At 50.8% G+C, this 27,011-nt stretch overlaps 1 protein-coding gene across 5 annotated transcripts; it reads left to right on the top strand.

The window, feature by feature from the left end:
- Window positions 1–1,006: 1,006 nt before the first annotated feature.
- On the top strand, window positions 1,007–27,011 carry LDB1 (LIM domain binding 1). Of its 5 annotated transcripts, none has more exons than XM_037159455.2 (11): window positions 1,007–1,389; window positions 9,724–9,826; window positions 9,950–9,994; window positions 10,107–10,182; window positions 10,274–10,376; window positions 10,550–10,722; window positions 11,204–11,326; window positions 11,554–11,637; window positions 11,726–11,849; window positions 12,051–12,193; window positions 12,914–14,711. In XM_037159455.2, the coding sequence occupies exons 1-11, from the start codon at window positions 1,365–1,367 to the stop codon at window positions 13,142–13,144; spliced, it is 1,230 nt and encodes a 409-aa protein (XP_037015350.1). In that variant the 5' UTR covers window positions 1,007–1,364; the 3' UTR covers window positions 13,145–14,711. The 5 variants fall into 5 exon arrangements, with proteins under 5 accessions (XP_037015350.1, XP_053524428.1, XP_037015348.1 ...); XM_053668453.1 differs by lacking the exon at window positions 12,914–14,711 and adding an exon at window positions 26,919–27,011 and having other exon boundaries at window positions 1,150–1,389; window positions 12,051–12,199; XM_037159453.2 differs by having other exon boundaries at window positions 1,150–1,389; window positions 12,051–12,199.

Below are 27,011 nucleotides of genomic sequence, written 5' to 3'. Positions count from 1 at the left end.
TCCTTACATTGACCGTCCAGATCATCCTTCCACACACCCCACTCCCGCCGTGGCCAAAGGCCCTACGGGTAGGGTACACTGGAGGGGTCTGCTTCCAGGTCTCCCCAGTCGCCAGGCCTTCAAAGGAGACCGGCTTCCAAGCGAGGGGCGGGAGGCAGGGGGCGGGGTGGGGAAGGCCAAGACTGGATGGAGAAAGGGGGAAGGGAGTAGAGTGTCTTGACTGATGAGTCAGAGCCTGCAAGGGGGGGAGGACAGCCTGCTCATTCCCACCTCCCCAGTCCACCCAAGCGGCCATTCCGTTGCCCCTTCCCCCCGCCCCCCAGCAAAACGCAGATCCTGGGCCCTTAGGCGGAGAAGGGCAGGAACCCCACTTAATTAACCCTTTTAGCTCTAGTCCCAACCGGTTTAACAGGCAAGGGAGGGGTGGTTAATTTAGAGAGGAGGTGAGTTGACGGGTTGCTACAAGAATTAGGATAGTGGTCCTTTCCCCACCCAGGTTGAGATGGGGGGAGGAGGATCCATAACAAGGATCCCGAGTAAGACTGCAGTCTCAACAGACAGCATGGGTGGGGGGTTGGGGGGTCAGCAGTCCCTCTTCCCTCTCAGTTCGTTGCTGGGGTGGAGAAAGAGCTACACCTCATAGCCCACCCAGGCTCCGCCTCCCCGAGTCCCGGCTCCCGCTCCGGCTCATTTACGGCTCCCAACCTGGCAGCGCCGGGAGGACACACAGTGCGAGCCTATGTCTCCTATCCCTCCCCCTCGCCCTCCTTCTCTGGGGTCTCTGTCTCCGTCTCCTTTTTTAAAAGCTGCGTCACATGCTTGCCGTTCCTTGAACGCCCCTGGCCCCAAGCAGCGCGCCCGCCCGCGGCGCGGGGCTTGCACGTCGTCGCTCGCTGTGCGCCCGCCCGGGTCACTTTGACACCGCTCTCCCCTCCCACTAGCAGGCAATTAGCATATTAATAAAGCCCGGCCCAGCCCCGCTAGGGCCGGGGAGCGGGCGCCTACGATAGCGGGAGGGAGGAGTGGGAGACGGGAGCGAGCGGCGGCGGCGGCGGCGTTGGCAGCGAGAGCTCACAGACACGCACACGCGCACACACAGACACACACTCGGGGGACGCACACCCGCGCGCACACACGCAGAGGCAGCTCGCCTTCCTGCCTGGCTTCCTTCCTGTCTGCTCCGCGCCTGACAGGCTCCTCGCTGCAGCTAGGGCCCGCCCGCATAGGGCAGAGGCCGGGCCTGGCCGGGCCGGCGGCGAGGGCAGCGGGGGCCGCAGGCGGCGGCGGCGGCTCATGCCCGGCTTGTCCCCGCGCGGGGCGGGCACCGTGACTCGGCTGGGCCCCCAGCGGCGGGCGATGTGAAGATGTCAGTGGGCTGTGCCTGTCCTGGTGAGTGGGGCGCACGGCCGCCCGGCCCCTCCCTCCCTTACCCTCTTCGCGGATCCCTCACCCCTTGTTTGGCGAGAACTTGTGTGTGGGGCGTCGATGGCATGGCGGAGGTAGGGGGCTGCGAAGGGTATGTGGGACCTCAGTCTGGAGGGGAGGGTTTTCCCCAACTATGTAAATGCGCAGCAGCCTGGAGGCGCGGGGTGGGGGTGCTGGGGGTAGCTTGTGTGTAGATTTTTTGTGTGTCGGGGGAGAGGCTACTTGAGGAGGGGTTTGGGGGGCTTAAATTCCCAGAATTCCAGGGTGTTAGCCAATCAGAAGTGAGTCTAGACTTTTGACCCCCCCCAGGTCACCATAGAGTTGTGATTGGCTGGTTTGGGTTGCCCCCCCACTTGCTGCCTATTCCCTCTTACAGATCCTGTGACACCCCCCTCCAGGCTGTTTTTGAGGACGGTGTTTTGGGGGAGGGATTAATGGGGGCCCATCTTCCCCCACCTCCAAATTTCCCCGCCTGTTGCCAGGGACGGTTGGCTCTCTGGAGGGACAGGAGGTACTCCGGGAGGGGGCAGATAATTGGGCCCTGGGGTCTGGCATCAGCGCCCTGTGGGAGAGGGAATGTGGCAGCCCCAGGCAAGCTAGGGACTAGAGTGATTTGTGAGAGTTGAGGGGAGCAATGCTTGACCCCAAATCGAGAACTTAGACTCAGATTCCTGCCTCCCCCAAGCAGAGTTCTTGCCAGTGACAGCCTGGATCTGATTGTTTACTGGGGAGGGGAAGGCTCTCCCTGCGAAGAGGAAAGAGAGGCAACGTGATTGTAGAGGTAGTTTTCAGAGGACCTCAGGACCTCAGAACACTGTCCATGCACTTCCCCAGGACCCTGGGTTCTTACATTTCTTTTTTTTTTTTTTTTTAAATTGACTTTTAGAGAGGTGGTAGGGGAGGGGAGAGAGAGCTAGAGAGGGAGAGGGAGGGAGGGAGAGAAAGAAACATAGATTTATTATTCTACTTATTTATACATTCATTGGTTGATTCTTTTATGTGCCCTGACTGGGGATCAAACCTGCAACCTTGGTGTATCAGGTTGATGCTCTAACCAATTGAGCTACCCAGCTGAATTGTTTGCAGGCCCTGCTCCCGTCCCAGGCTGAAGTTAGCTTTCTTCTTTCCATCTGAAAGTCAGGTGTCCCTGACTTTCTAGCTTGGTTCGGGTCCTTTGCTCTTTTAGATTCCCTGTTTTCTGGGAGGCCCATACCCCACGAGTGCCCCCAACCCCAATCCTCAAGGGAAGCTGCCAGTGAGGAAGCTTCCTTGAAAATCATGTGACCCAAGCCATTCTGGTCTGGGCACACACTTAAAGTGCCTGCTGAGACTGATGTTTCAGGGGCCCAGGGCCCAGAGGGAGGGCTAGTAGAGCCTGAGGATTCTGGAATATCTAGGTGTGGGAACCCCTGGCTCCTGTTGCAGAGGGTGGGGGAGAGGACAGGAAAGAGTTTACTAAGCTGGAATCTTGCCCGGCCCCATCATTCCTCCTCATAACCAGCTTGGTGTGAATATTTGTGTGTGTATTTTTTTCAAAGAACGGCCCCATGCTGGGTACCTTGGTTGGATCCATCCATACTCTCAGTCCACCCCATGACCTTGATCCTCCACTGCCTCACATGAGCATAGTAGGAACTAAGGCTCTGAACAGGCAAGGGGCCCAAGTCTTACATTTTGAATCTTAGTTTCTACAAATAGTGGGCAAGAGGGGTTGTCAGGTTGGAGAGAGGTTGGCCCTGAAGTTGGGGCAGGGTGCCTGGGTCCAGCAGAGAAGGGAGAAAGTTTCCTTCTCAGCCTGTCTGGGAGCAGCATGGGACCAGGAAGAGGACTTGTGCACAGGTGTGTGTGTGTGTGTGTGTGTGTGTAAGGGCATCTTCAGTCAGCACCCCAAAGGACATGTTCCATTTGTGTGTCTAGTGGCCTGGTTGGGGGAGAGGGGGCAAAAGATGTCTAAGAGCAGGGAATCTTTTTACCCAATGTGAAGAAGTCTTATGGGTTGATGCCACAGAGGATGGATAGAGGTTCGACTTAAAGGAGAACCACATGCAGAGAGGTTTGAGAGTGGCCTGGGGGTGGGGAATGGCAGGAATTGGGGTAAGAGAGGGGACCAGGCTTGCATGGGTGGGTGGGAGCACATGGTTGAACACAAGGGCATCAAAGCAGCATGTACAGTCCAGGTCCAAAGACCCCTCCCCAAACTGGAGCAGCCCTAGGGTGGGCGCCCAGGCGCCCTGGCAGGCCGCCCGCCTGCTGCCTGCCTGCCTGCCTGGCTGTCTGAGTCTCTCCTTTGTGCTCTGCTGTCTCCCAGCTCCTCCTCCTCCCCTAGCCCAGCAGAGACAGCACATGCCCCACACATGTGACTGAGGGAAGCCAGAGCACACACAGACCCACACACATGCACACGCAGAAGGAACACCACAAGATATATACACACACACACCCCCAGCTCCCATGGTGCTTCTGGGGTGGGGAATAGCTTCTGGGGCTTTGGTCAGGAGTAGATAGAACCTCTGCTAAGGGACATCACCCTGGGTAGGGCAGGTTGCTGAGGGAGCCAGGGCCTGTCTGGGGCAGCATGTGGCTCAGAAGGGTTAAGGCAGGGAGGAGTAGGGGGAGGGGAGGAGGCAGCAGTGGTGGCGGCTGGGAGCCAGGAGAAGAGGATGGCAGAGCGCCAGGCCAACGGGAGGCCGGGCACAGACAAAGGAAGGGGGGCAGGCACACTGGAGGCCTGGGTCAGGGAGCCCCAGGGGCCCGGGCAGGGGGCAGTGCTAGTACCTTATCCTGAAGGCTACTGCCCTTCAAAGTCCTCACCTCCAGAAGGGGGGCTCTCTCTCTACTCTTTCTTCATCACCTTTGTCCTTTGATGCCTCCCATCCCCACCCCGACTACTAGGGCTTTCTAATTCAGACCTGCTCTCTTTAGCTGGACCTCTCCTGCTCCTGTGAAAGTGGGGGAATTAAGTCAGAACATAGAGAGGGGCAGACTTGCTAGAGAAGGAAGTAGGAGGGGGCCCATTTCAAATGATATGCCAGAGTCTTGGTATGTACATCATCTTGGTGTTTAAGGTCCCTTCCCCCCTAAATTTGAGGAGACATAGTGGGTAGGGGTTCTGCACCCTGAATTGGGGGCAGAAGCCAGAGCACACACCTATACCCCTTCCCATGTAGACAGTCATTTTTGGGCCTGGAGTGGCCGTTCTTTGGAGGGGAAGAGAGTAGGAATCACTGCAGTGCTCCAGGGCTGGGCTTAGATGGGTCAAGTTAGAAATCCAGGGCCTCAGGCTTTTCTGTCTTATTATAATCTGTTCTAGTTAGGCTGATATTTGGCCCCATGTGCTGTACTTTTGAGATACTGCCTATGAATACACTTTGGAAAGTTTAAAGGCACCAAACAAATGACAGGAATTGTCAGTAGTGGGGGTTATCTTAGAGTTGGGCTGCAAACTTGGGTCAGTGAGAATGTCTCAAGTCCTGGTGTAGGTAGTATGTTGTACAAACTGGCTGAATGCCAGAGATTTTGGTGTTTTTGTGAAAACCTGGGTGTATCATGGCCAGGCCATGGTAGAGAACAGTGTGCAGGTTTTGGGAAGGGTGGTAGTTTATGGGGTTAATGCCTGGGTGGTAACGCATTGTCAGGACGTGTGTGTAAGTCTGTCACAGGTTCAGGAGGTATATAAGGCACTTTTGGTGTGTCCATTGGGGTCAGGGCGTGCATGTCACTAGTCCCAGTGTGTATGGACATCAGGATCTGACGCATCTGTATATGTGTGTGCATCTTGGGTTTGGGTTTATTTAGAGCTTGAGGTATGTATGTTTCAGGTACTGATTTATGTGAAAGTGAGATGTGTTACTTACATGTGGAGGGTGTTCACAGACCCAGGTGCAGGACATTCTTGCTGCACAGCCAACTGGTGTGTGAGTCAGGAGGAACCCTGTCCTGGGGCTGTGAGTGAACGTGGTGGGGGTGAGCAGGGAATAGGGAGCAGCGACTCAACCTGCAGTGAACTAGGCTATATGCTGCCCCCTTCTGTGTGTGTGTGTGTGTGTGTGTGTGTGTGTGTGTGTGTGTGTTTCTGTGTTTCTTTTTTCCTGTCTGTCAGGGAGTAGGGCCTGGACCACTACCCAAGTTTTAGAAATACCCCCTCTCTTGGGAATCCCCTTTGCATTGGAGAAGAGCTCCTACCCCAGTAACCACACACCTTTTTTCCTGGGGTGGCGGGGAGGATTCAGCAGCAGACCAGGCCCCCTTCTGGGGATCCTTGGTTGGGCAAGTTTGCCTTCCCTAGCTCTGACAGCGCCTCTTTCCCCTGCACCCACGTGTCTCCGGTGGTGGTGGCTGCGGTGGGGGAAGGAGCTTCCTGTTAAGGCAGATCAGGCTGGGAACTCGGCTGGGTTGGGGGCCCAGGAGCCTGGAGTGTACCCCTCCCTTCAGCCAGGTGTTTATAGGCTGAAGTCAGAGTGTATCTCTGTCAAAAACAACCCCCTGGAGTCTCCCTCCCCCGCAGGTAGTTGCTCTGGGATTTCACCAGGGGCTGCAGCCCAGGGTGGCAAGAGAGACTTGGGGCACGTTTGGGAGGTGGTTTGTAGGTATTGGGAGTCTCCAGAGAGGAGAGCACCCTCCTCCATCCCTGCCTGTAGCTTTGGCTCCCCTGCTCACTCCTGGGCACCACACTCCGGGCTTGGAGCGAGCAGTCAGTTCCCGGTCCCCACAGGCCTTCCCTCCACCCAGGTCTCTCCAGGCCCAGTCTGTTTTGTTTCCATCTCTCCATCCCAGTCTCTTCCAGTCTCTGTCTCTCTTTTGTTTTTCTCAGCAGTCCTGCCTGCCTGCCTGCCTCTTGCGCTCCCGCGCCCTCCCTCTCGCTCTCCCTCTTCCTCTTCCCTGGCTGGGAGGGGGCGGGGCCGGTGGGGGCAGCTCCACCCTCTGCCCGCCCTGGGGCCTCATTCTGAGAGGCTCCGTGAGCGAGCAGGGAGGGAAGGAAAGAAAGGGAGAAAAGGCTGAGAACGGGTGGGCGCTGCGTGTGTCTGTGCGTGTGCGGTTGTGAGTGAGTGTGAGTGCCGGGCCGTGCCTGGTCTGCTGCCCCGGCAGAGGGGCCTGGTGGCCTGAGGTGGGCAGGCGGGCTGCTTGGAGGTAGAGGCAGTGTGAGGCGGCGGCGGGTAGAGCCGAGGAGGAGGAGGAGGAGGAGGAGAGAGGAAAGAGCGGAGCAGCCATTGTTGAGGGAAACCTTGCAAACAAAGAAGGCTCCAGACTCCCTGCGGCCCCCCGCCCCCCAGGCCGGCCCCCTGGCCCCCGGTCCTCGGCCCAGTGGCCATTGTAACTTTCCCCCGGGGCTGTGGCCGCTGCGGGGCAGACCAAGGCTGTGCGTGCAAGTCTTTGTGCGGCCCACGGAGTGGAGCTCCCGGCCAGGCCTGCCCGTCCCACTCGGGACATGAGCGGCTGAAGTTGGCCCCCCTTCAGTCCTCACCCCTGCCAGGGCCCTGGTGGGCTTCCAGTTGCTCCCGCACCTCTCCTGGCCCCCTCAGTTCTCCCAGGTAAGTCTGGGCACCTTGCAAGCTGTAGGGGGTGGGTAGAAGAAGGTCCTGGGTCAGGCACTGGCCTGGTATGCTGGCTGGGGGAGAGGTGCCTCAGCTGAGAGAGGCCAGGGCTTCCAGGCCTACTGACCTCTGGTCAGCCCCAAAAGGGAGGCAGGCTGGTTACCATGGAAATGCCCAGCTGGAGCTGCCCCCCTCAGTCCTGGGATGCAGCTTCCATCCTGGGAAAACTTTACTAGTTCTGGGCTCTTACTCTCTCCTCCTTCCCAAGGGTTCCCAGGTTGCTGGAGGTGGGAGGGGGGCTATGTCTGACTCCAAGACTGGATGACATAGCCCTTTCACCCCCACCCCCACTTTTCCCCTCCACCCCTGCTGCTGAGGACAGGCAGCAACAGGGACAGATGGTCTGGGTGATGTTCCCTCCCCTTCTCTTCTCACTCTCAAGCCCTTGTGCCGGAGCTACTGGGAGTTGCCATGCCTCTGGAGAGATGCTGAGGGTTTTTGCGTCCATTCACTAGAGGTGTAAATCAAGGCCATAGAGCTTTGGATTTTTGCCCCTCAGAATTGTTCCCTGGGCCCAGACTGTGCCTTTTAGTTGACTAGTGAGCGAAATTGAAGCTCTGAAACTTCTTTCAGAGTTAGAGAGGAATCCAGGTATCCTGCCTCACTTGTTTTTATGGTCTTGAGCTGACACATTTCTTCAAGTGGCTCTGAAACTGAGGGGCAAGGGCAGTGATGCTTTTGCGGGGAGGATGGCCTGGTCAGGCCCACGTCTGATCATCTAGACTCTTGGGTTCGTTGCCCAGGCCTGGCCTCTGGTGAGCTGCATGAGTTGTGGCTTCCCATATATGGCTTCGGTCTACCTGCCGGTGGAGTGTGGAGACTTGGGGGTGGTGGGACTGTCTCTTCCTTGAGGACACAGGCTCCTCATTCAGTCCAGAAGGGCATGTGAAGGCTGTGTATGCCGTGCTGGGAGCATATGGATGTGGCCTGTGAGAGCTCATGGGTGGGGCAAGGGCCTGTTTTGGGCACAGCGATCCTGCCTGGGGCTGCTGGGTTCCAGCCCTTGGTAGGCATGTTGGGGCGAGCTGAGGATAGAAGCCTGCTCAGCAGGATGAGGCACACACATGTGCAGGTACACGCAGGCTCTGACTCTTGGCACCTTCAGGGACTGTGTAGTGCAGGCCTCTCTGGGACCCTCCTTTTGCCCATATTGTGAGGAAGGTTCCCTGGGGAGAGAATTAAATGACAGACATTGGCACAGGGTCTTCCTTTGTCTCTTCCCCCTGAGGAGTAAAGTAGATTTTGTGTCTAGATTGGAGAGGAGGCTAAGACACAACCAGTACAGCTACCCTTCCAAATGCAATCAAGTTTGGGACCATGAGGAAGCAGCTCTAACTGGGGTCAGGACCTTTGGAATGGTGCCTCAGTTTTCCGTCATCTTGGAGGGTGGGGAGTGAGTGATAGCATTGCAGGGGTACCTGTCTCATACCCAACTGTGAATCTGACACTCCTCCCAGTCAGGTAATACAGTACACCAGGAACTGCATACTTCTAGGTGAGGGGGCATCCCGCACGTGCACAGGTACGAGTAGAGGTCCCTGTCCAGTTACCACTTACATCCTAGACTGAGCCCCTGGAACCTAACCTCCTTCCCAGGCCTCCTCTTTTCCTTTTGTAAATAGAGTGAGATGCAGTGGAGGCCCCTCTACCTTCCTCCTGTGCTGTAAGTCTTAGAAGACAGAATGGGTTAAGGCTTTGGGTTTCTCTGGTTTGGAGACAATACCAGACTAGTGGTGGGTGTGGAAGAGGGGGTCAGGCTGATAAGGGAGTCGCCGTTGGTGGGGGGCAGTCAGAAGGCCCAACTGGTTATCTGGTGGGTGGCACCCAACAGGCACACCCCCCCCCCCCCTTTATCTTTCCATCCCCTGCCCTCCTGAGACCCTGGGTGTGGAGGAGGGGCAGGGAGCTGGCCAAATCCCCTCTTTTCTCCCACAACTTGATCTCCAGAGGTCAAAAGAAGGGTGGAAATACTTCAGGATATGGAATCAGAGGGTCTGGCCCCAAGTCCTTAGTTCTATGATCTTGGCAAGACCCCTTGAGCTTTCAGTTGTGTCATCTGTAAAATGGGAATGTTACAGCTGACCCTGCTGCTTCATGCCATGGTGGTGATGATCGAACAAAATAATGTAGTTGAGCCCCGACTGGTGTGGCTCAGTGGGTTGGGCGTTGCCCTGCAGACCGAAAGGCTAGTTCCATGCTCGGTCGGGGCACATACCCGGGTTACAGGCCAGGTCCCTGGTTGTGGGCATGTGGGAGGCAACCAGTTGATGTTTCTCTTGCACATGGATGTTAGTCTCCCTCTCTTTCTTCCTCCCTCCCCTCTCCTCTCTCTAAAAAAAGTTAAAAAAAAAATAATAATGTTGTTGAAAAGGGGTTTATTAAAATTCGATTCTAATGTTTGGGTATTTACTTATTCTGTGGTATTGGCATTTCTTCCCAGCTTTAATTCTGTCATCCAGGCCTCAGCCACATGAAGAAATAAGGTCTTGGGTGTTGGGGCTGGGTACTTCTAGTTTCTTAATAACACAAAGTTGGAGCCAGATTTGAAAGCAGAGGTAGGTGCTTCTTAGGGTAGTCCCCCCTCCCCTAGTTCTCCCCTAATTCTCTCTGGCTCCAGGAGACCAGTCCCTGTTCACTTAGTCTAGTTAACTTCAGGAGAGTTCCAAAGAGGGACTCAGGTCCCCTTTTTTCTTCCTTTGCCTTCTAGGTTGTTCCTCAAAGTCATTCAAGCTGTACTCACCGAAGGAGCCCCCGAACGGCAACGCCTTCCCCCCATTCCATCCGGGCACCATGCTAGATCGGGATGTGGGGTGAGTCTTGTTCACTTCTCATCCCTTTTCCAGGTGGAATCCTACCTAAATAGGGGAGGGAGTTATACCCCCCAGTAATTCCTGTCTTCCACCCCCATTCTCATAGCCTCTTCCCTTACACAGCCCAACCCCCATGTATCCACCGACATACCTGGAGCCTGGGATTGGGTAAGTGGAGTCCAGTGGGATAGGAGGTACTTTCCATTACATGGGTGAGGGCAGACTTGGGCGGTTTGGGGAGGTTCTGCTTCTACTAACCTCCCTTCTTTACTTACCCCAGGAGACACACACCATATGGAAACCAAACTGACTACAGAATATTCGAGCTTAACAAACGGCTTCAAAACTGGACAGAGGTATCCAGAAGAAAGAGGAGGGAGAGGGCCATCTGGGCACCGCAGTGGGATGTCTTCTGATACACACCGACACCTTTCCCTGTGCTCTTAGGAGTGCGACAATCTCTGGTGGGATGCTTTCACAACTGAGTTCTTTGAGGATGATGCCATGTTAACCATCACTTTCTGCCTGGAGGATGGACCAAAGAGATACAGTGAGTGGCCTCTGGGGGTTCTGCCAGTTCTGCTGTGGGAGTGTATACCTCCTGTGTCCTTCCAAGGCCTGGGAGTGGATATTTGTTCCAGGGTATCTGTTTTGGCAGGAGTGGCATCTGCCTGACCTCTTTTGAGGTCCTACTGTTCTGAAGAGTCTTTCCCTTCTCTACAGCCATTGGCCGGACCCTGATCCCACGCTACTTCCGCAGCATCTTCGAGGGGGGTGCTACGGAGCTATACTATGTGCTTAAGCACCCCAAGGAGGCATTCCACAGCAACTTTGTGTCCCTCGACTGTGACCAGGGCAGCATGGTGACCCAGCACGGCAAACCCATGTTCACCCAGGTCAGCAGTCCAGATGGATGTGGAATGCCGAAGCACCTGGGTCTGATTCCCTTCCCCCTTCCCAAAATGTACTCAGCTGTTCCCCACGGAGGCATACTGGGGCATGGCCAGATAAGAAGGGGGGCAGGGGTGCCACCGCATTCAGGAGGCATTTACCGAGCTTGTATATGACTGTATTCTGGGCCACCAGGGTGTGCACATCAATGAGTAAGAGCCTGCCCTCATAGGAAGCTTATAGCAGATGAGTGTATCAAACTGCATGGGAGAGGACAGGACTGGTTAAGCATTTCTACTCAGTTTGTGGTGTGTGCAAGGGTCAAGGGTATAATAGTTCTGTGAGGGGATGGTCCGTGCCAGTTGTACACCCAGATTTGGATGCAGGTGGCAGAAGTATATGTGGCGGGGGAGTTGTAAGCAAATGTGGAACAGGTACACTTTTGTGTATGGGGGAGGGGCAGAGCTGTGACAACCTTGTCTCCAGGTATGTGTGGAGGGGCGGTTATACCTGGAGTTCATGTTTGACGACATGATGCGGATAAAGACATGGCACTTCAGCATCCGGCAGCACCGGGAGCTCATCCCCCGCAGCATTCTTGCCATGCACGTGAGTGTGGGCAGAAACCAAGGCGAAAGGGGGAGGGCAGACAGTGGGAAGGACAGAATAAGGTCTCGTATCCTGACAGTGACCTTAAAGGGTTAGAGTTTCTCCACCTGAAAAATGGACTTCATAATAGTCCCTCTTCTCTTTCAGGAGTGTCACAGGCTCAGATGATAGGGCAGGTGAGCAAGTGCAACCCAGGTGCTAGCACTGTTGTCTTTCTCCTCCCCTAGGCCCAGGACCCCCAGATGTTGGATCAGCTCTCCAAAAATATCACACGGTGTGGGCTGTCCAATTCCACTCTCAACTACCTCCGAGTGAGTCTGATCACTCAGTCTCTGCCCCCTCCCATTGACTGAGCTTCGTGTCTCTCTCCTGACAAGCCCCCTCCTGGTCTCGCCACAGCTGTGTGTGATACTCGAGCCCATGCAGGAGCTCATGTCCCGCCACAAGACCTACAGCCTCAGCCCTCGTGACTGCCTCAAGACCTGCCTTTTCCAGAAGTGGCAGCGTATGGTAGCACCCCCCGGTGAGTGCCTTGGGCCTGTACCTGCTTCTGCCAGGACCTGATGCCATCCCCCAAGGCTCTGTCTATCTCCTTGTGAAGCCCTGTCCTTGCTTTTGGGTCTGCAAGACTGGCATCGGGGTAGGCTCAGGCTTCTTAGGAGCCAGCATGGGGTGCCAGGGGCCCAGCACCCTGCTCCACCTGAGTCTCCTTTTCCTGGCACAGCGGAGCCCGCCCGGCAGCAGCCCAGCAAACGGCGGAAACGGAAGATGTCAGGGGGCAGCACCATGAGCTCTGGGGGCGGCAACACCAACAACAGCAACAGCAAGAAGAAAAGCCCAGCCAGCACCTTCGCCCTCTCCAGCCAGGTACCTGTAAGCATCTCGGCTTTCTTCTCTCTTCTGGGCTCCCCCACTGCTGACCCCTGACCCTTGACCCTGTCCCAGTGTGAGCTTACCAGCAGGCATAGAAGCAGAGACAGTTTTCCCAGCGTGCTCTGCCAGAATGGGCTGGCTGATTCCTATCACTGATGAGAGTCCTTGTTAGTCACATGTGTGGTATGATCACACAGACTCAGACATAGCAATACAGATGTGAAGGGAGAGAGTTAGCCACAAGAACACACGGACGCTCAGGACAGACAGCTTGGGAGCACACAGACCGTCGGAGACACAGACACTCACTCGCAGAGGGACGTGCATCCTCATTGTGTGTCGATCTAGACTATATGAACATGCACACACCTGCCCCACTGGTGTTTTTGATCTGCTCCCTCTCTTACATGTGGACAGAAGTTTAGGAGCCCCCTAAAACTTCGGGGAGATGGACTGGGGAGCTAGGGGAGTAGATTGACTTTTCCCCAGGATCTAGTGGATGTGTATTACAGAGCATGGTGCTCTGCAGTCCTTCAGTGGGAAGGATTCCGAGGGCTGAGGGTGTCAGAGGAGTTGATGTTTTAAATTGGGGTATGAGAAGGGGGTGGGGGTGTTGAGTTTTCTGGGTGGGTATTGGGGCTCTGGGGGTTTCTGCTGCCCTGGGCTGGGCGAGCCCCTGCCCCGATTATGTTTGGGGACCTCCGCCACTCTCAGGATGTGATGGTGGTGGGGGAGCCCACCCTGATGGGCGGGGAGTTCGGGGACGAGGACGAGAGGCTCATCACCCGGCTGGAGAATACCCAGTTTGACGCAGCCAACGGCATTGACGACGAGGACAGCTTTAACAACTCCCCTGCCCTGGGCGCCAACAGCCCCTGGAACAGCAAGCCTCCATCCAGCCAAGAAAGCAAATCGGAGAACCCCACATCACAGGCCTCCCAGTAAAGGCTTCACCAGGGCCACCCAGCGCTCTGCCTGCCTGCCCCACCCCTTGAAGCCCCAGGGAGCAGAAGACAGAATGAAGAGACTGAGCATCTAAAATGGGCAGCCTCCATCCACCCACTTCAGGGAGGAACTGGACTCACTGGGGGCAGGTGCCAAGATTTGCCCCGCAGTGGCTCTGGGCTGGGCCTGGCCTCTGCAGAGCCTTTTGGGGGAAGGAGGTACTCATGTGGATGTCTGTGTGGACCCTGGGCCTCTGAGAAATGTCCTGACCACCCCCCAGAGCATTTGCCTCCATCCTCACCCCATGGGTTCCCCATCCTCCTGACTCAACCCTCTTCGAGCCTGGGCTGTCTATCCTCACAGCCCTTAGGGACATAAAGTTATGGCGCTTGGTTGAGTGCCCTTCCCCAGACCCTCCCCCTAGGTGGCTGGAAGTAGAGGGGTAAAGCTCTGGCCTCCTCCTCTCTTCCACCACCTATCCCAGCTCCAAGTTTTTAAAAAAATAATATTATTAAAAATGTAAGTTAAAAAAATCACTCATGTCCCCCCCCCCTCCTCTTCCCCTTATTAAAAGTCCAGCTACCTCCCTATGCCTGGCAGATGCAGGGTTTGGGGCCCAGGTGGAGGTGAGAGTATCGGTAGGGTAGGGGGGTATATGTTACCATTTTATATAGTTTGAGAGCTTCAGACCAAGGAGACACTTCGCCATCTCTCTTCCCTTTGCCTCTGGGATAACTGGAGTTGGGAAGGCATGCCATGGGGTAGGGGGCCATTGCTTTGGAACAGCTCCCAGCTGTTGTCTCTGTTTCCCCATCCTCCAGGACGCTTGCTCGTAACTCCCTCAGTCCCAGCACCGCAGTCCTCTGCCGTCCCCCACCTGTGTGTATATTCGTTACAAGCCTCCGCTAAAGCAGCTGTCTTGGATGGGGCAGGAGGAGGCTCCCTCCCTTGGGGAGTATGGAGGGAAGGAGCAGCCCAGTTTGTCACTGTGTTTTTTGTTTTGTCTCAGTTGGGTAGGCATGGCTTAGGGGAAGGGCTCATCCACTCCCTCAGATTGCAAATCTAGTCCTCCCCTGCTCTCCACAGTGGGGAGGGAGCCACTGAGGGTGTCCCACCTCTAAGCTGGAAGCATTAGGGCTCTGTTCCCCAGCTGAAGTAGAGGGTGTTCATCTTCCCAAATCCCCTCCAGTCTTTGCTCTCATAGAAGGGAGGGGAAAGCTGCCAGAGCCCTCAGCTGTACTGCAGTTGGACACGTGGAGGTTCAGGGCCCAGGGTGAGGCCAAGAGTAGGGCCCCATGAGTCTGGGGCCAGCTCTGGCTTTGTTGCCTTTTCCTGTGGTGAGTTCCAGAAGTGCTAGTACCACCTATCTTCCCAGTCCTTCTTCTGGATTCTGGGGCTCTTTCCACTCTGTTTCCTTCACTTTAGTTGCCACTGCTGGAGGGGTGTTGTGTCAGGAGCTGAGGGAAGGGATGGGGAAGAGGGATGGCCCACTCCAACTGTAATGCCTTTTTTTCCCTCCATTTGAGTCATGTATGGTACTGATCAATAAAGAGACTTTTCAGTTTGAGCGTGTCTTGGTTGGTCATTGATGCTCAGTAATGACTCAGCCCAAGACAGTCTTTCCCCTCCCTCCTGCAGTCCTAAGACCTGCCATTGGGAAGGAGGTATGAATTGGATTTAGGACTCCCTTTCACTCCCATCTCACATTCCCCCTTATTCTTCTGGCGTCGTCGGTCCTTAGGTGTCCTAGCCTGGCCCCCTCTCCCTCAAAAGTTCACTTCCCACTCCACACTGTTCCTCACTCCTGTCATGGGGTTGCCAGACAGGTGACCCTCCTGAGGCAGTGTTCCTGGGATGGCCTGTCCTGGCTTAGGTTCTTGGGGGTGGGTGGGGAATGGCATCCTTGCCTCAGAGAGTACTCTGAAGGAGTTGGTGGTTAGAGTGCCTGAGAGGTTCAGTCAGTGAGATTCCTGCCCCTACCGGGGAGGCTGAGTAGCCCGGTTCCCTAGGGGAAGTCAGAGTAGCGGGATTATCTGTCTCCTTGCTAACTTTGGATGAGGGCGCAGAGGGAGAGAGGAGGACACAGGCTCCTTTCCAGGCAGTTACTCCCGCTCCCCCACTCCTCTCCTCCCCTGCCATTAAAGAAGATTGGCAAGATGGACACACTACTCTGAATTGGGGGTGGGGTCTCAGTACCTACAAAGCCCCCTATCCAGTCTCCCTCATTTTCATCCCAGGCCGGGGAACATGAGGCCTCAGACTATGGTCCCTACTAAGGTCTCTGGATCTGGAGTAAGGCCTCATGGACCTGCCTCCACCCTCACCTCCCAGCTGGCAGAAGAAACCAGAGGACAGGACTTCATGGCCTGCCCCGCCCCCTCTCCAATTCAGTAGTGACCTTGGCCCTGCCCTGCTGCCAGCCCAGCTCCTTTTCATTGCCCCAGTGCCTCAGGACCCCAAGGCCTACATTTGCACGCACAGAAACACACCACTCCTCTGCAGGCCAGACCTGACTGAAGGACATTTGCCAGCCAGCCGCTACCACCAACTCCCCGTGGGAATGCTAGGTAACACCTACATGGAGTGTGTCTGTCCAGTACTGGGTGTACATATGGCCTTTTTGCCTAAGTGTGTGCCAGGGTATGTATGTATGGGACTGCTGAGCTGGGAGAGGGTTTAGATATATGTATGTAATGGAACATACACGTGTGAATATGTATGTGGGATAGTATATGCAGTTGCTTATGGTATGTGTCTTGGTGGAGTCATTCCTTCAGCTAATCACTGAGCTCTCTCCAGGTGCCAGGCCCAACTCTAGGTGCTAGGGATACGGTTCTGAACCAGGCAGAGAAGGCATGATTGGTGTGAGTGGGAGGCTACAGATACAGAGATGAGGCTGTGGTGTTAAATGCATGGCTTAGCAGTGGGATTGTGTTGGGTCTGGGGGCTGCTCCGGCAGCAGTTGTGGAACTGGTTTGGGCATTTGAAAGCTCATAGTGTGTGTGTGTGTGTGTGTGTGTGTGTGTGTGTGTGTGTGTGTGTTGGAGGAAGTGGGGGTCAAGAAAAGTGAACTGCTAGGCTTGGACTCTGCCCTGCTGGGGGAAAGGAGGTCTGTCAGACGGGGAGACACTTTCTGAACTCAGGAAACATAGTGGCCAGCGACTTCCTCTGGAGCCCCTTGATCTGGCTCCTCCCTGTTTGCCTCAGCAACCTCGCTGAGCAAGGCCCTTACTCTGGAGGAATCTCTCTGGTAGGGGAAGGGCAGGCCCTCCAAGGCCATCATGGCCTCTGTTCCCAGGTGCAGGTGATGGCCCTACCCCAGGCCCCAGCGTGATACTGGAAAATTTGTTTTAGCCCAGCCAGGACCCACTGCAGACTCCCAGTTCAGCCTTGGTTCAGTTCCTCCTTCCCCATGTTTCCTACCCCAGCCCAATCCAGGCTGACCACTAGCTCCCTTTTTTAGGACTGATAGTCTAGTCCAGTATAACCTCCAGCCCCTCTTCATACCCTTATGCAAGCCCAGTCTACCCTCTAACCCCTTTCCCCAAAGGTTACACTGCAGCCCAGCCCACTTCAATCTGATCTCAAGTCTCATCCCCTTAAGGGGAAAGTTCTAAACTACCCTTGCAGGGCCTCTGCACATCCACCCCTCCTTTTTTTTTTTTTTTTTTTTTTTTAATTACAAAGTGGGGCCTTGCTTTGGGGATTAGTAGAGTAAAGGTAAAGGTGGAGGATTAGGAGCTACAGCCTGAATAAAAAAGGGAGATGAGGGCAGCAGGATGGCCCAGGCACCTTCTGGGCCAGGCTGACAGAAAAGGAATGTGTAAAAAAATTTTGAGTCAGAGGCCCCCTGCCTCCAAGCTGAGTTTCAAAGATGCTGTTTTTGACCCCTGCTGGGCACAGCTTCCAGTACCCAGAATGCTTACAATAACTGTCTACCATGTGGCCACAGCCCCATCCTCTCAGCACCCACTAATGAGACTCCTCCCTACCCCCATGCTGAGGTCTTCAGTGAAGCAGAACAGGAAATGGGTGGGAGACTATACACCCTGCAGTTCCCACCTTGGGGTGTGGGGGAAGAGGAGTGGGAATGGAAGCTGACCCACATCTCCAGGTTCCTACTCCAGCCTTGGGAAGGAGCCATTTCCCATCTAAAACCTTTTCTAGGTTTCTGCTCTCATGAAGAACACTTGTATGTGATGGTTTTTTTTTTTTAATTTTTTAAAAATATTTTTATTTATTTATCTTTAGAGGGGAAGGAAAGGAGAGAGGAAGAGAAATATCAATGTACGGTTGCCTCTCATGTGTCCCCTGCAGGGAACTGGCCCGCAACCCAGGCATGTGCCCTGGCTGGGAATCGAACTGTGATCCTTTGATTTGCAGGCCGGCGCTCAATCCACTGAGCTACACCAGCCAGGGCTGTATGTGATGTTTTTATTCCTATTTCCTATCTTACATTGCAGTTTTTTTTTGGTTCTATGTTTAGGTGTAATCTCTGAAAACTAAGGTTCTCCACCTCTGAAGCCCAGGCAGAGAGTTTATATGGGGTTAATGTGAATTAAAGTTCAAATGCTTGTTGAGTCCCTGCTGTATAAACTACTCTGCTCATCATTTGTTCAGCCAGTCAAATTCCAGCTACATTTAGTGAGTGTCTACAGCATGCCAGGAGCTGGAGATGGAATGGTGGACGAGACAGCATGGCTCATACAGTTGGGTGGGGAGGCTTCGAACAAATGGTCACATAGGAACGTCATTACTGAAGAGTGTAGCATAAACATATATTGGGGAGACCTCATTTAAGCTGGTTGGTGAAGGAAGGCCTCTCAGATGTATCTGCTGAGACTTGAAGGATGAGGAGTCCTCCTTAGCCAGGTGGAGCAAGTCGAGGAACAGACCCTCCTGCTGGGACGTGCTTGGCAGGTTAAAGGAACAGGACAGCAGTAGGTCCTGAGCCTGGCGAGCAAGGGGAAACGGTGGTGGGAAGAGGCTGAGGCCTCATGAGACAAGGCTGTGGTGTTGAAGATGAAGACGATGATGGTGACGATGAAAAAGATAACAGTTAATGTTTACACTAAACTAGGTTTTGTGGGAAATCCTTCGTATCAATGACCTCCCATCCAAATACTAACCAGGCCTGACCCTGCTTAGTTTCTGAGCTCAGACCAGAACCAGATCGAGTGCATTCAGGGTGGTGTGGCCGTAGATGGTACTAATGAACTCAGTAAAAGCCATCCACAACTCCTTGATGCAGGTTCTGTTATTATCTCTCATTAACAGGAAAGCACTAAAGGCCAGAAATGGGGAATCCAAGGCCAGCGAGGCAAGCAGCTTGCCCAAAGTCTTGGAGTCAGCAAGAATTTTGAATTATATCCAGACATAATGGGCTGTCACTGAAGGGGCTAAGACAGGTCACGATGAAGACCTGGTCCCTGCCTTCTAGAAACTTCCAGAGCCAGGGAAATCAGACCCTGCCACAATATGAATAAAAAGCACACATCAAGGAATAGAATTAAAGTGGGCAAAGTGTTAGAGACCTATAGGAAGAGAATTTTGTTGTGACCAAAGAGATCCAGGAAGGCCTCTTGCTGAAAGTGAAATGGACTTGCAGAAAGTGCTTGTTGGAAAGAGGCGGACCTGTGGCAAGTGATATCGGCAAGGACCAACTCTCTAAGTAGAGGGATAGCTTGAGGGAAGGCACTAAAGCAGGAGGGTGCAGGGGAAAGACAATAAAGCAAGTGTAGCTATAGCAGCAAGGGGTACACTGGGAACTTGAGGTGTCCGGGGAAGGAATGGTGGGCACACTGCTGGACGAAGGAATCAGGGAAACTGACTTCCACAGTCTTCCTAAGTGGTAGAGAGTTTTGAATGACAGGCCTAGAAGTTTAAACTTAATTTTATAGGGAGTGGGAAGCCACCAACAGTTCTTGAACAGAGAAGCGACTTAATTAGATCTGTTTTTAAATAAGATTAGTTTGACATGGTGTATAGGACTAGCGAAGATTTAGGAGGCCATGAAGTAAATGTAAGCAAGTATACTTAGAGGAAACAACATAGAATAATATTCATCAGCCTTCTAGGAATATGTGTGGGGAGGACAAACTTGAAAGTTTAAATACCATAGAAGAAGTCAGAAAGAAAAGAGTGAATTTCACCTCAATAAAAGAGTGACGGGTTTGGTTACCTACAGAGTAAATTTACAACTTTGGTAAGTGTGTGTATAAATAAAAAACAGCCCTGGTTGGTGTGGCTCAGTCGATAGGGCATCATACTGCAAGGCAAAGGGTCAGCAGTCAGGGCGCATGCCTGGGTTGTGGGTTTAGTCCTGGTTGGGGCGTGTGCGAGAGGTGGCTGATTGATGTATCTCTCACACATGATGTTTCTCTCCATTTCTCTTTCCTGTCACCTTTCTCTAAAAATAGATAAAATCATAGAAAAAAACTAGATTTCCACCCCTGCCCCCCAAAAAAGAAAGGTGGGCCCACTGGGAGATATATTTGCAGCAGATACGATGAGTTACAATCTTGTTGTGTAACTAATACATGCAAAATAGGTTTAAAAAAGGAGGATCCTGAAGACTAATGGGTGAAGGACAATTTCAGAGGAGGAAGTACAAAGAATAACATAAAAACATAGTAAACAAATGATTGTATATTAAAATAACAGCTGTTTTTGTTCATTAAATTAACAAAGATATTTTCCCTAGTAAATTAAATATAATAGTTCTACTGCAATATAATTCACATACCATACAATTTACCCATTTAAAGAGTAAAATTTAATGGCTTCTAGTACGTTCATAGTCTTGTTCAACCATCACAACTTTTTTTAAATCATTTACCCAAGGACATGTTTTCATTGATTTTAGAGAGAGAGGAAGGGATAAAGGAGGAACGTTGATAGGAGAGAGAAACACTGATCAGTTGCCTCCCGTACGTGCCAGGACTGGTCCCCCAACTGGGGACCAAGCTTGCAGCCTAGGTATGTGGCCTTGCCGGGGATCAAACCTGCAACCTTTTGGTGTATAGGGACAGCACTTTAACTAGCTCACCTGAGCTACCCATCAACCAATAGGGCACCTATTTTCAAACATTTTCGTCACTCCAAAAAGAAAATCTGTACCCATTACCAGTCATTCAATGATTTCCCCCACAATCCCACCTCCAGTAATCTACTTCATATATGTATAAATTTGCCTATTTTGGACATGTTATATAAATGGAATCATACATATGTGGTCTTTTATGACTAGCTTCTGTCACTTAGCAGAGTGTCTTCGAGTTGTGTTTTCAGAGTGTTTCCATGTTGTAGCATGTACCAGTATTTCATTTCTCTTTATTGCCATATATCCCATTGTATAGATAATGTTTTATTTATACATTTGTCAGCCGACGGACATTTGTGTTGTTTCTACTTTTTGGCTGTTATGAATAATGCCGCTATAAACATTCGTGTGCACATATTTGTTTAGACACATGTTTTGATTTCTCATTGGTATAGATACCTGAGTGGAATTGCTGGGTCATATGGTAATTCTATGTTTAACATTTTGAGCAAATATCAGACTGTTTTCCAAAGTGGCTGCACCATTTTGCATTCCCATCAGAAATGTATGAAGATTCTAATTTCTCCCTATCTTCCCTGACACTTGTCATTGTCTGCCTTTTTTATTATAGCCTTTCTGGAGTATGGGAAGTGGTATCTCATTATGGTTTTGATTTTCACTTCCCTGATGACTAATAATGTTGAGCATCTTTTCATATACTTATTAGCTATTTTTATATCTTTGGAGAAATGTCTGTTAAGATCTTTTGCCCACTTAAAACTTTTTTTAGTTGATTTTTTTTTTGAGAGGGAGAGAGAAAAACATTGATTTCTTGTTCCACTTATTTATGCATTCATTGATTGCTTCTTATATGTGCTTTGACCAAAGATCGAACCTGCAACCCTAGTTATTGGGACAACACTCTAACCAACTGAGTAACCCAGCCAGGGCTCTTTGCCAATTTTCACTTAGTTTATTTTTTAAAATATTTTCTTTTAAAAATTTTATTTATTCTTAGAGAGAGGGGAAGGGAGGAAGAAAGAGAGTTAGAGAAACATCAATGTGTGGTTGCCTCTCACATGGCTCACACTGGGGACCTGGCTTGCAACCCAGGCATGTGCCCTGACTGGGAATTGAACTGGCCATCCTTTGGTTCACAGCCTGCGCTCAATCCACTGAGCTACTCCAGCCAGGACCCTTTGCCCATTTCTATATTGAGTTGTCTTTATACTGAGTTTTAAGAGTTATTTATATTTCTAGATACAAGTCTTTTATCAGATGTATGATTTGCAAATATTTTTTTATTTTGTGGGTTGTCCTTTCACTTCTTTGAGGGTGCCTTTTAGAGCACAAAAATTTAAACTTTGACGAAGTCCAAATTACTGAGTTTTTCTTTGTCACTTGTGCTTTTGGCATATTTGGTAAACTTTGTATTGAAGTGTAACATACAGAAAAGTACACATATAATAAATGTACAACTTAACAAATTTTCTAAAACTGAATGTCCTCTGTACCCAGTGCTAAGATCAAGAAATAGAACATTATAGCTCCCCAGAAATATTTCTCGTGACCCTTCCCAATAATTTTCTTCCGTCTAAGAGTAACTACTGTCCTGATTTTTAATACCATGAATAGTTTTACCTGTTTTTTAAAATTATTTCTTGACTTTAGAGAAAGAGAGACAGAGAGAAACATCAATTTGTTTTCTACTTTTTTTGTTTGTTTTCTACTTAATCAATTAATGCATTGATTGGTTGATTTTCGCTTGTGCCCTCACTAGGGATCGAACCCACCACAACCTCTGCATATCGGGATGATACTCTATTAAATCGAGCTACCTGGTCAGGGCTAGTTTTGCCTGTTTTTTTTAAAAATATTTTTATTGATATGAGAGAGAGAGGGAAGCATTGATTGGTTGCCTACCATATGCACCCCTGACTGGAGATCGAACCTGCAACCTAGGTATGTGCCCTGACCAGAACTGAACTCACAACCTTTTGGTGTGTGAGACGATGCTCTAACTGAACCACACCAGATGGGGCAGTTTTGCCTGTTTTTGAAGTATATAAACAAAATCACACTAAAGGGGAAAAGATTTTCTTTTTTTTTAATTGAATTTATTGGGGTGACAATGGTTAATAAAATTACATAGGTTTCAGGTGTACAATTTTATTGTACATCATTTGTGTATTGTATTGTGTGCTCACCACCCCAAGTCAAATCTCCTATCACCATGTATCCCCACCATACCTCTTCTTCTACCTCCCTTACCCACCAAGACACAAAGATTTTCAACGATCTTACCCATGCTGGGAAGGATGGGAAGAGACTGGAATCTCATATACTCTGAGTATTCTCTCAGAAAAACAACTTGTGTTAATGTGCACGCTGATTGACCCGCTAGTTCCATTTCTGGGAATCACAGTATTACTTACATGACAGAAAATGTGGAAACTCTAGAAGGTGATGGATAGGAAAATGGCTTGATCAACTAACTATGGGACATCCTAACAATGGAACGCTACATAGGCATCAAAATGATGTTTAGCGAGAGGTTAAAAGAATGTGAAAAAACACTTATGGTAAATGTTAGCTGAAAAAGTATGACCAATTATAATATGAAGTGATTCCAATTATGTAAAGGAGACTATTCATAGGAAAAGAACCTGTGGGAAGATAAAGCTATGGTGGTAATAAGATGATTGAACTCTAGGTGTCTTTTTCTTTGCCATTTTCAAATTTCCTCTAATGTACTTGTGGTACCTTTATAATAACCGATACTAAACATTAAAATGAGATGGAATCCTGGTGGAAAGTAACAAAGGCCAGAAGGAGGAGTAAAGATACAATTTGGCAGTTTACTGAATCTGATGAGTGGGTGGGAAGGATGGAAGGCAATGTTGAGATATGGAGGAACTGAGAGGGTGCTGATGCTGTGAACTAACACGGGGACCCCCGGAGTAACCAAAGCACGATGGTTTGCTACGTGGCTTCTTGCTATAGACGGCCCTGTGTTGAACCGTGGCCCAACCTTTTATAGGTGGTTAACTCTGAACAAGTCATTTAACCTCTTTGAGCTTGCTTTCTCATCTCCAAAATGGGGCTAATAAAAGCCCCTGTCTTACAGGGTTGTTAGGAGGATGAATCAATAATAGAGAGTTTAGTAAGTTCAGAAATAGTCCCTTCAGCCTGGCTGATGTAGTTCCGTGGACTGAGTGTGGGCCTGTGAACCAAAAAGTTGTTGGTTCGATTTCAAGTCAGGAAACATGCCTGTGTTGCAGGCTGGGTCCCTGGTTGGGGGGCGTGCGACAGGCAATCACACATTAATGTTTCTCTTCTCCCTTCCTTCCCCTCTCTCTAAAAAATAAACTAAAAAATCTTTAAAACATTTTTTAAAAAGAGAGAGAGAGTCCGTCTACCTCCTGTCTTCCAGCCAGCTCATTGCCAGGAGGTCAAATGCTCCGAAGTCCACAGGAGTGGGAAAGGGTGGGACCTAACATGGGATGTGTGGGAGGATTGGAGTGGAGAAATGGAGAGTTAGGAACTTGGAAATTGCAAAACAAATATGCTAGTCTAGTGGTAAAGCAGAGAGGTTCTGGAACACCCACCCCATCAGAGCCCTCCTGTCCCTTGTCAATATATCAAGATGCTCTCTGGATGGTGTAAGGAGGGTGTGCAGGAGACTGTACCCCTTGGCTCAGCAGGTGCTGAATTGGGTTCATTCTGCTTTACCACTCTGTATCCTGCACCACCTAGACCCAAACTAGCTGAGAGCATGAAAAATAGGGACAGCCAGTTGGACAGCTACAAGAAGATAAGGGGAGCTCTGTCTGCTGGTCTAGCCTCCAGAGGCCACCTCTGTCACTGCCCCTCCCTGTCCTTCACACATAGAAGGTAGGATGCATTGGTAGCTAACCAGATGTCTGGCTGAAGCGTAAGACCATATTCCCTTCTGCCCTGCTCTCAGGTCTTGAAATATGAAGCTGGCTACATGAGTTCTGCAAAGGCTGTTAGTTCCATCCGTCTAGTGCCCAGCATCTGCCCCCCCACTTCCTGCTGGCCATGACCCTGCTCCTCCTACATGTTCACCCTCGTTCACCCAGTGCCCACCCCTCATGTCTGAAAGCTGGGCCCTCAGGCTGGGAACCACCTCTGGTCTCCTCAGGAAGATCCCATCCTAACCTGTGACCCCTCTTTACTTTATACAACTTGTTCCCACTTTGACTATCTGGGCCCCAGCTTCCACAACTCCCCAAACCCCATCCTTGTCCATGTCCTGGCTCCTCTCATCTGCCCCTGACACCTCTTCATTTTCCTCTCTCACTCCTGACCCCTCACCTCCATCCATCCCTTCCTAACTTTCACACCTCCACCTCTTTCACCGCATTCTCCTATCTTGACTTTCTCTACCTCTCTCCACATTCTGACCTGGACTTGAGCTCCCTCCCCTTCTCCCTCCTGTGTTGTCTTCCCAGGAGCTGGAACACCCGCAGTTTCATAAACAATAAGCAGCCATATGAGGCCTTTTCCTGCAGCAGCTACTCCCTCGGAAATAACAAGTACAACCTTCTCCCCTCCCTTAAGTTCATCCTCCAGGCACAGAGTGGACTTAACTCTCCCTCCACCCTGAGAATTTCCCTCTGGGCCAGTCCCAGATCCCACCCCCACTCCAGAGTCCCAGTCCCCCAGAGAGCCTGGGTCACACCCACAAGAGTGTCAGATTCCAGGCATCAGTCACAGCTGATTGACTCCAGCCCACCCAGTCTCATTTCTCTGTCTCTTCTCCCTGGGGATCATTTCTGGGCAGGAAACCCCCTTCTCTCAAACTTTCTCTTACTCCTGGTACCCTGACCCTGCTCCCTCTGCCTCCTAGGACATGGATATAAACACCATCTATGGATGGAAGCCCATTAGAAAAATCTAATCCAACCTGCTGGGCAAGGTGGAAACAGTCTACGGTGGGAGAGGTGGGGTGCTCTGCTGGTTTGTCACCATCCTGTCTCCCCCAGACTTCAGGCCCCTGCTGGGGAAAACCATGTGGATTGTCTTCCATGTTGGTTGTGTTTTTTCAACACCACCAAGCAATTCTCTGATATCAGCTGGGTATCCTACAAGTCAACTAAATTGTGACACTGTCTACCTGGAAAATAGTATCAGATCCCACGGGTTAAGGGTGTCATCCTACAAGAGTGACCCCCACTTCAGACACCAATCACATACAAATTGAATATTCCCATGACCCTCTCCCTGGTTTAATTTCCCAGAGTGGCTCACAAAACTTAGGAAACCAGTTTACCTACTACATTACTAGTTTATTACAAAGAACATTAAAGGATACTGTTAGAAAGAAACAAAAGGCTCAAAATGGAGTCACTTGTGCCAAGCCGCACACTGGCAAACTTAACTGCAGTTTCAGTCTCTCTCAGGAATGGGACTTTTAACCAGTCAGTCTGTAATTACCTATCGGGACTGGAGAGGTAATTTGCATGATAGACACCCCTCCTTCCCCCTAAGGAAGGTGACCTTGCCTGAAACAATCCTTTCTTTTGTTTATGATTTCCTTGTCCCACCCTTTCTGCCTATAAATGCCTTCATTTGACAGAGCTCCTCAGAGCCCCTTTGTATGCTGGATGGATGCTGCTCCATTCATGAATCATTGCATAAAGCCAATTAGATCTTTAAATTTACTCACTTCAATATATATTTTTAAAGATTTTATTTATCTTTAGAGGGGAAGGAGAGAGGGAGAGAAACACCAATGTATGGTTGCCTCTAGTGCATCCTCCACTGGGAACTGGCCTGCAGGGAACTGGCCTGCAACCCAAGCATGTGCCCTGACTGGGAATCGAACTGCGATCGTCTGGTTCGCAGACCTGCGCTCAATCCAAAGAGCTATACCAGCCAGGAAATATTTTTAACAATATGAAAGAATAGCCAGATGAAGAGAAACATAGGGTGAGGTCTGGAAGGGTCCCCCATGGAGTTTGGGGTTTGTCACCCTCCTAGCACATGAATCTGCTCTGGTTCATCAACATGGAAGCATTCCAAACACCATCTTTTTGGGGTTTTATGGAGGGTTCATTATATAGGTACAGTTGGTTAAATCATTGGCTATTGGAGGTCAGGGTTGTAGAAATGAAAGTTCCAACTCTCTGATCACAAGGCTTGTTCCCTAGCAACCAACCCCCCACTTTAGGTGCTTTCCAAAAGTGACTGCATTAAAACAAACTCAGGTGAGGATGAAACAGGTTAGTTTTGAATACCAAGACACATTTATTGCTCTTATCATTTAGGAAATTCCAAGGGTTTTTGAAGCTCTGTGCCAGAGGTGGGGACAAGGACCAACTACAGGAGTGGGCAAAAGTTATGAGTATGCAGTCCTGCCTGGTGTGGCTCAGTGGGTTGAGTGCTGGCCTGTGAACCAAAGGGTCACCCATTCCATTCCCAGTCAGGGCACATGCCTGGGTTGTGGGCCAGGAACTCAGTGGGGGGCGCATGAGAAGCAATCACGCATTGATATTTCTCTCCCTCTCTTTCTCCCTCCCTTCCCCTCTCTCTAAAAATAAATAAATAAAATCTTTAAAAATGTTTTAAAAATTATATGAGTATGCAAAACACAAGGTTTATTCTTGCATTATTTACTTACAAATTATTATATTATTTATTTGTATCATTTGTCTTATTATTATTGTTGTTACTATTTTGTATCCTTACTTATGATTTATCTTTTAGGTAATGATGGCTGGTAATTTAACCAACGACCAACAAAAGTGGATACTTAAACAGTACTGGAAAACAGATGATGACTAAAAGCTTCAACAGAAA

Source organism: Artibeus jamaicensis, unplaced genomic scaffold (assembly GCF_021234435.1).
Source record: "Artibeus jamaicensis isolate MK-2021 breed Jamaican fruit bat unplaced genomic scaffold, CSHL_Jam_final contig_490, whole genome shotgun sequence".
NCBI classification, from domain to species: Eukaryota; Metazoa; Chordata; class Mammalia; order Chiroptera; family Phyllostomidae; genus Artibeus; species Artibeus jamaicensis.
This window is presented reverse-complemented; position numbering and strand designations above follow the sequence as displayed.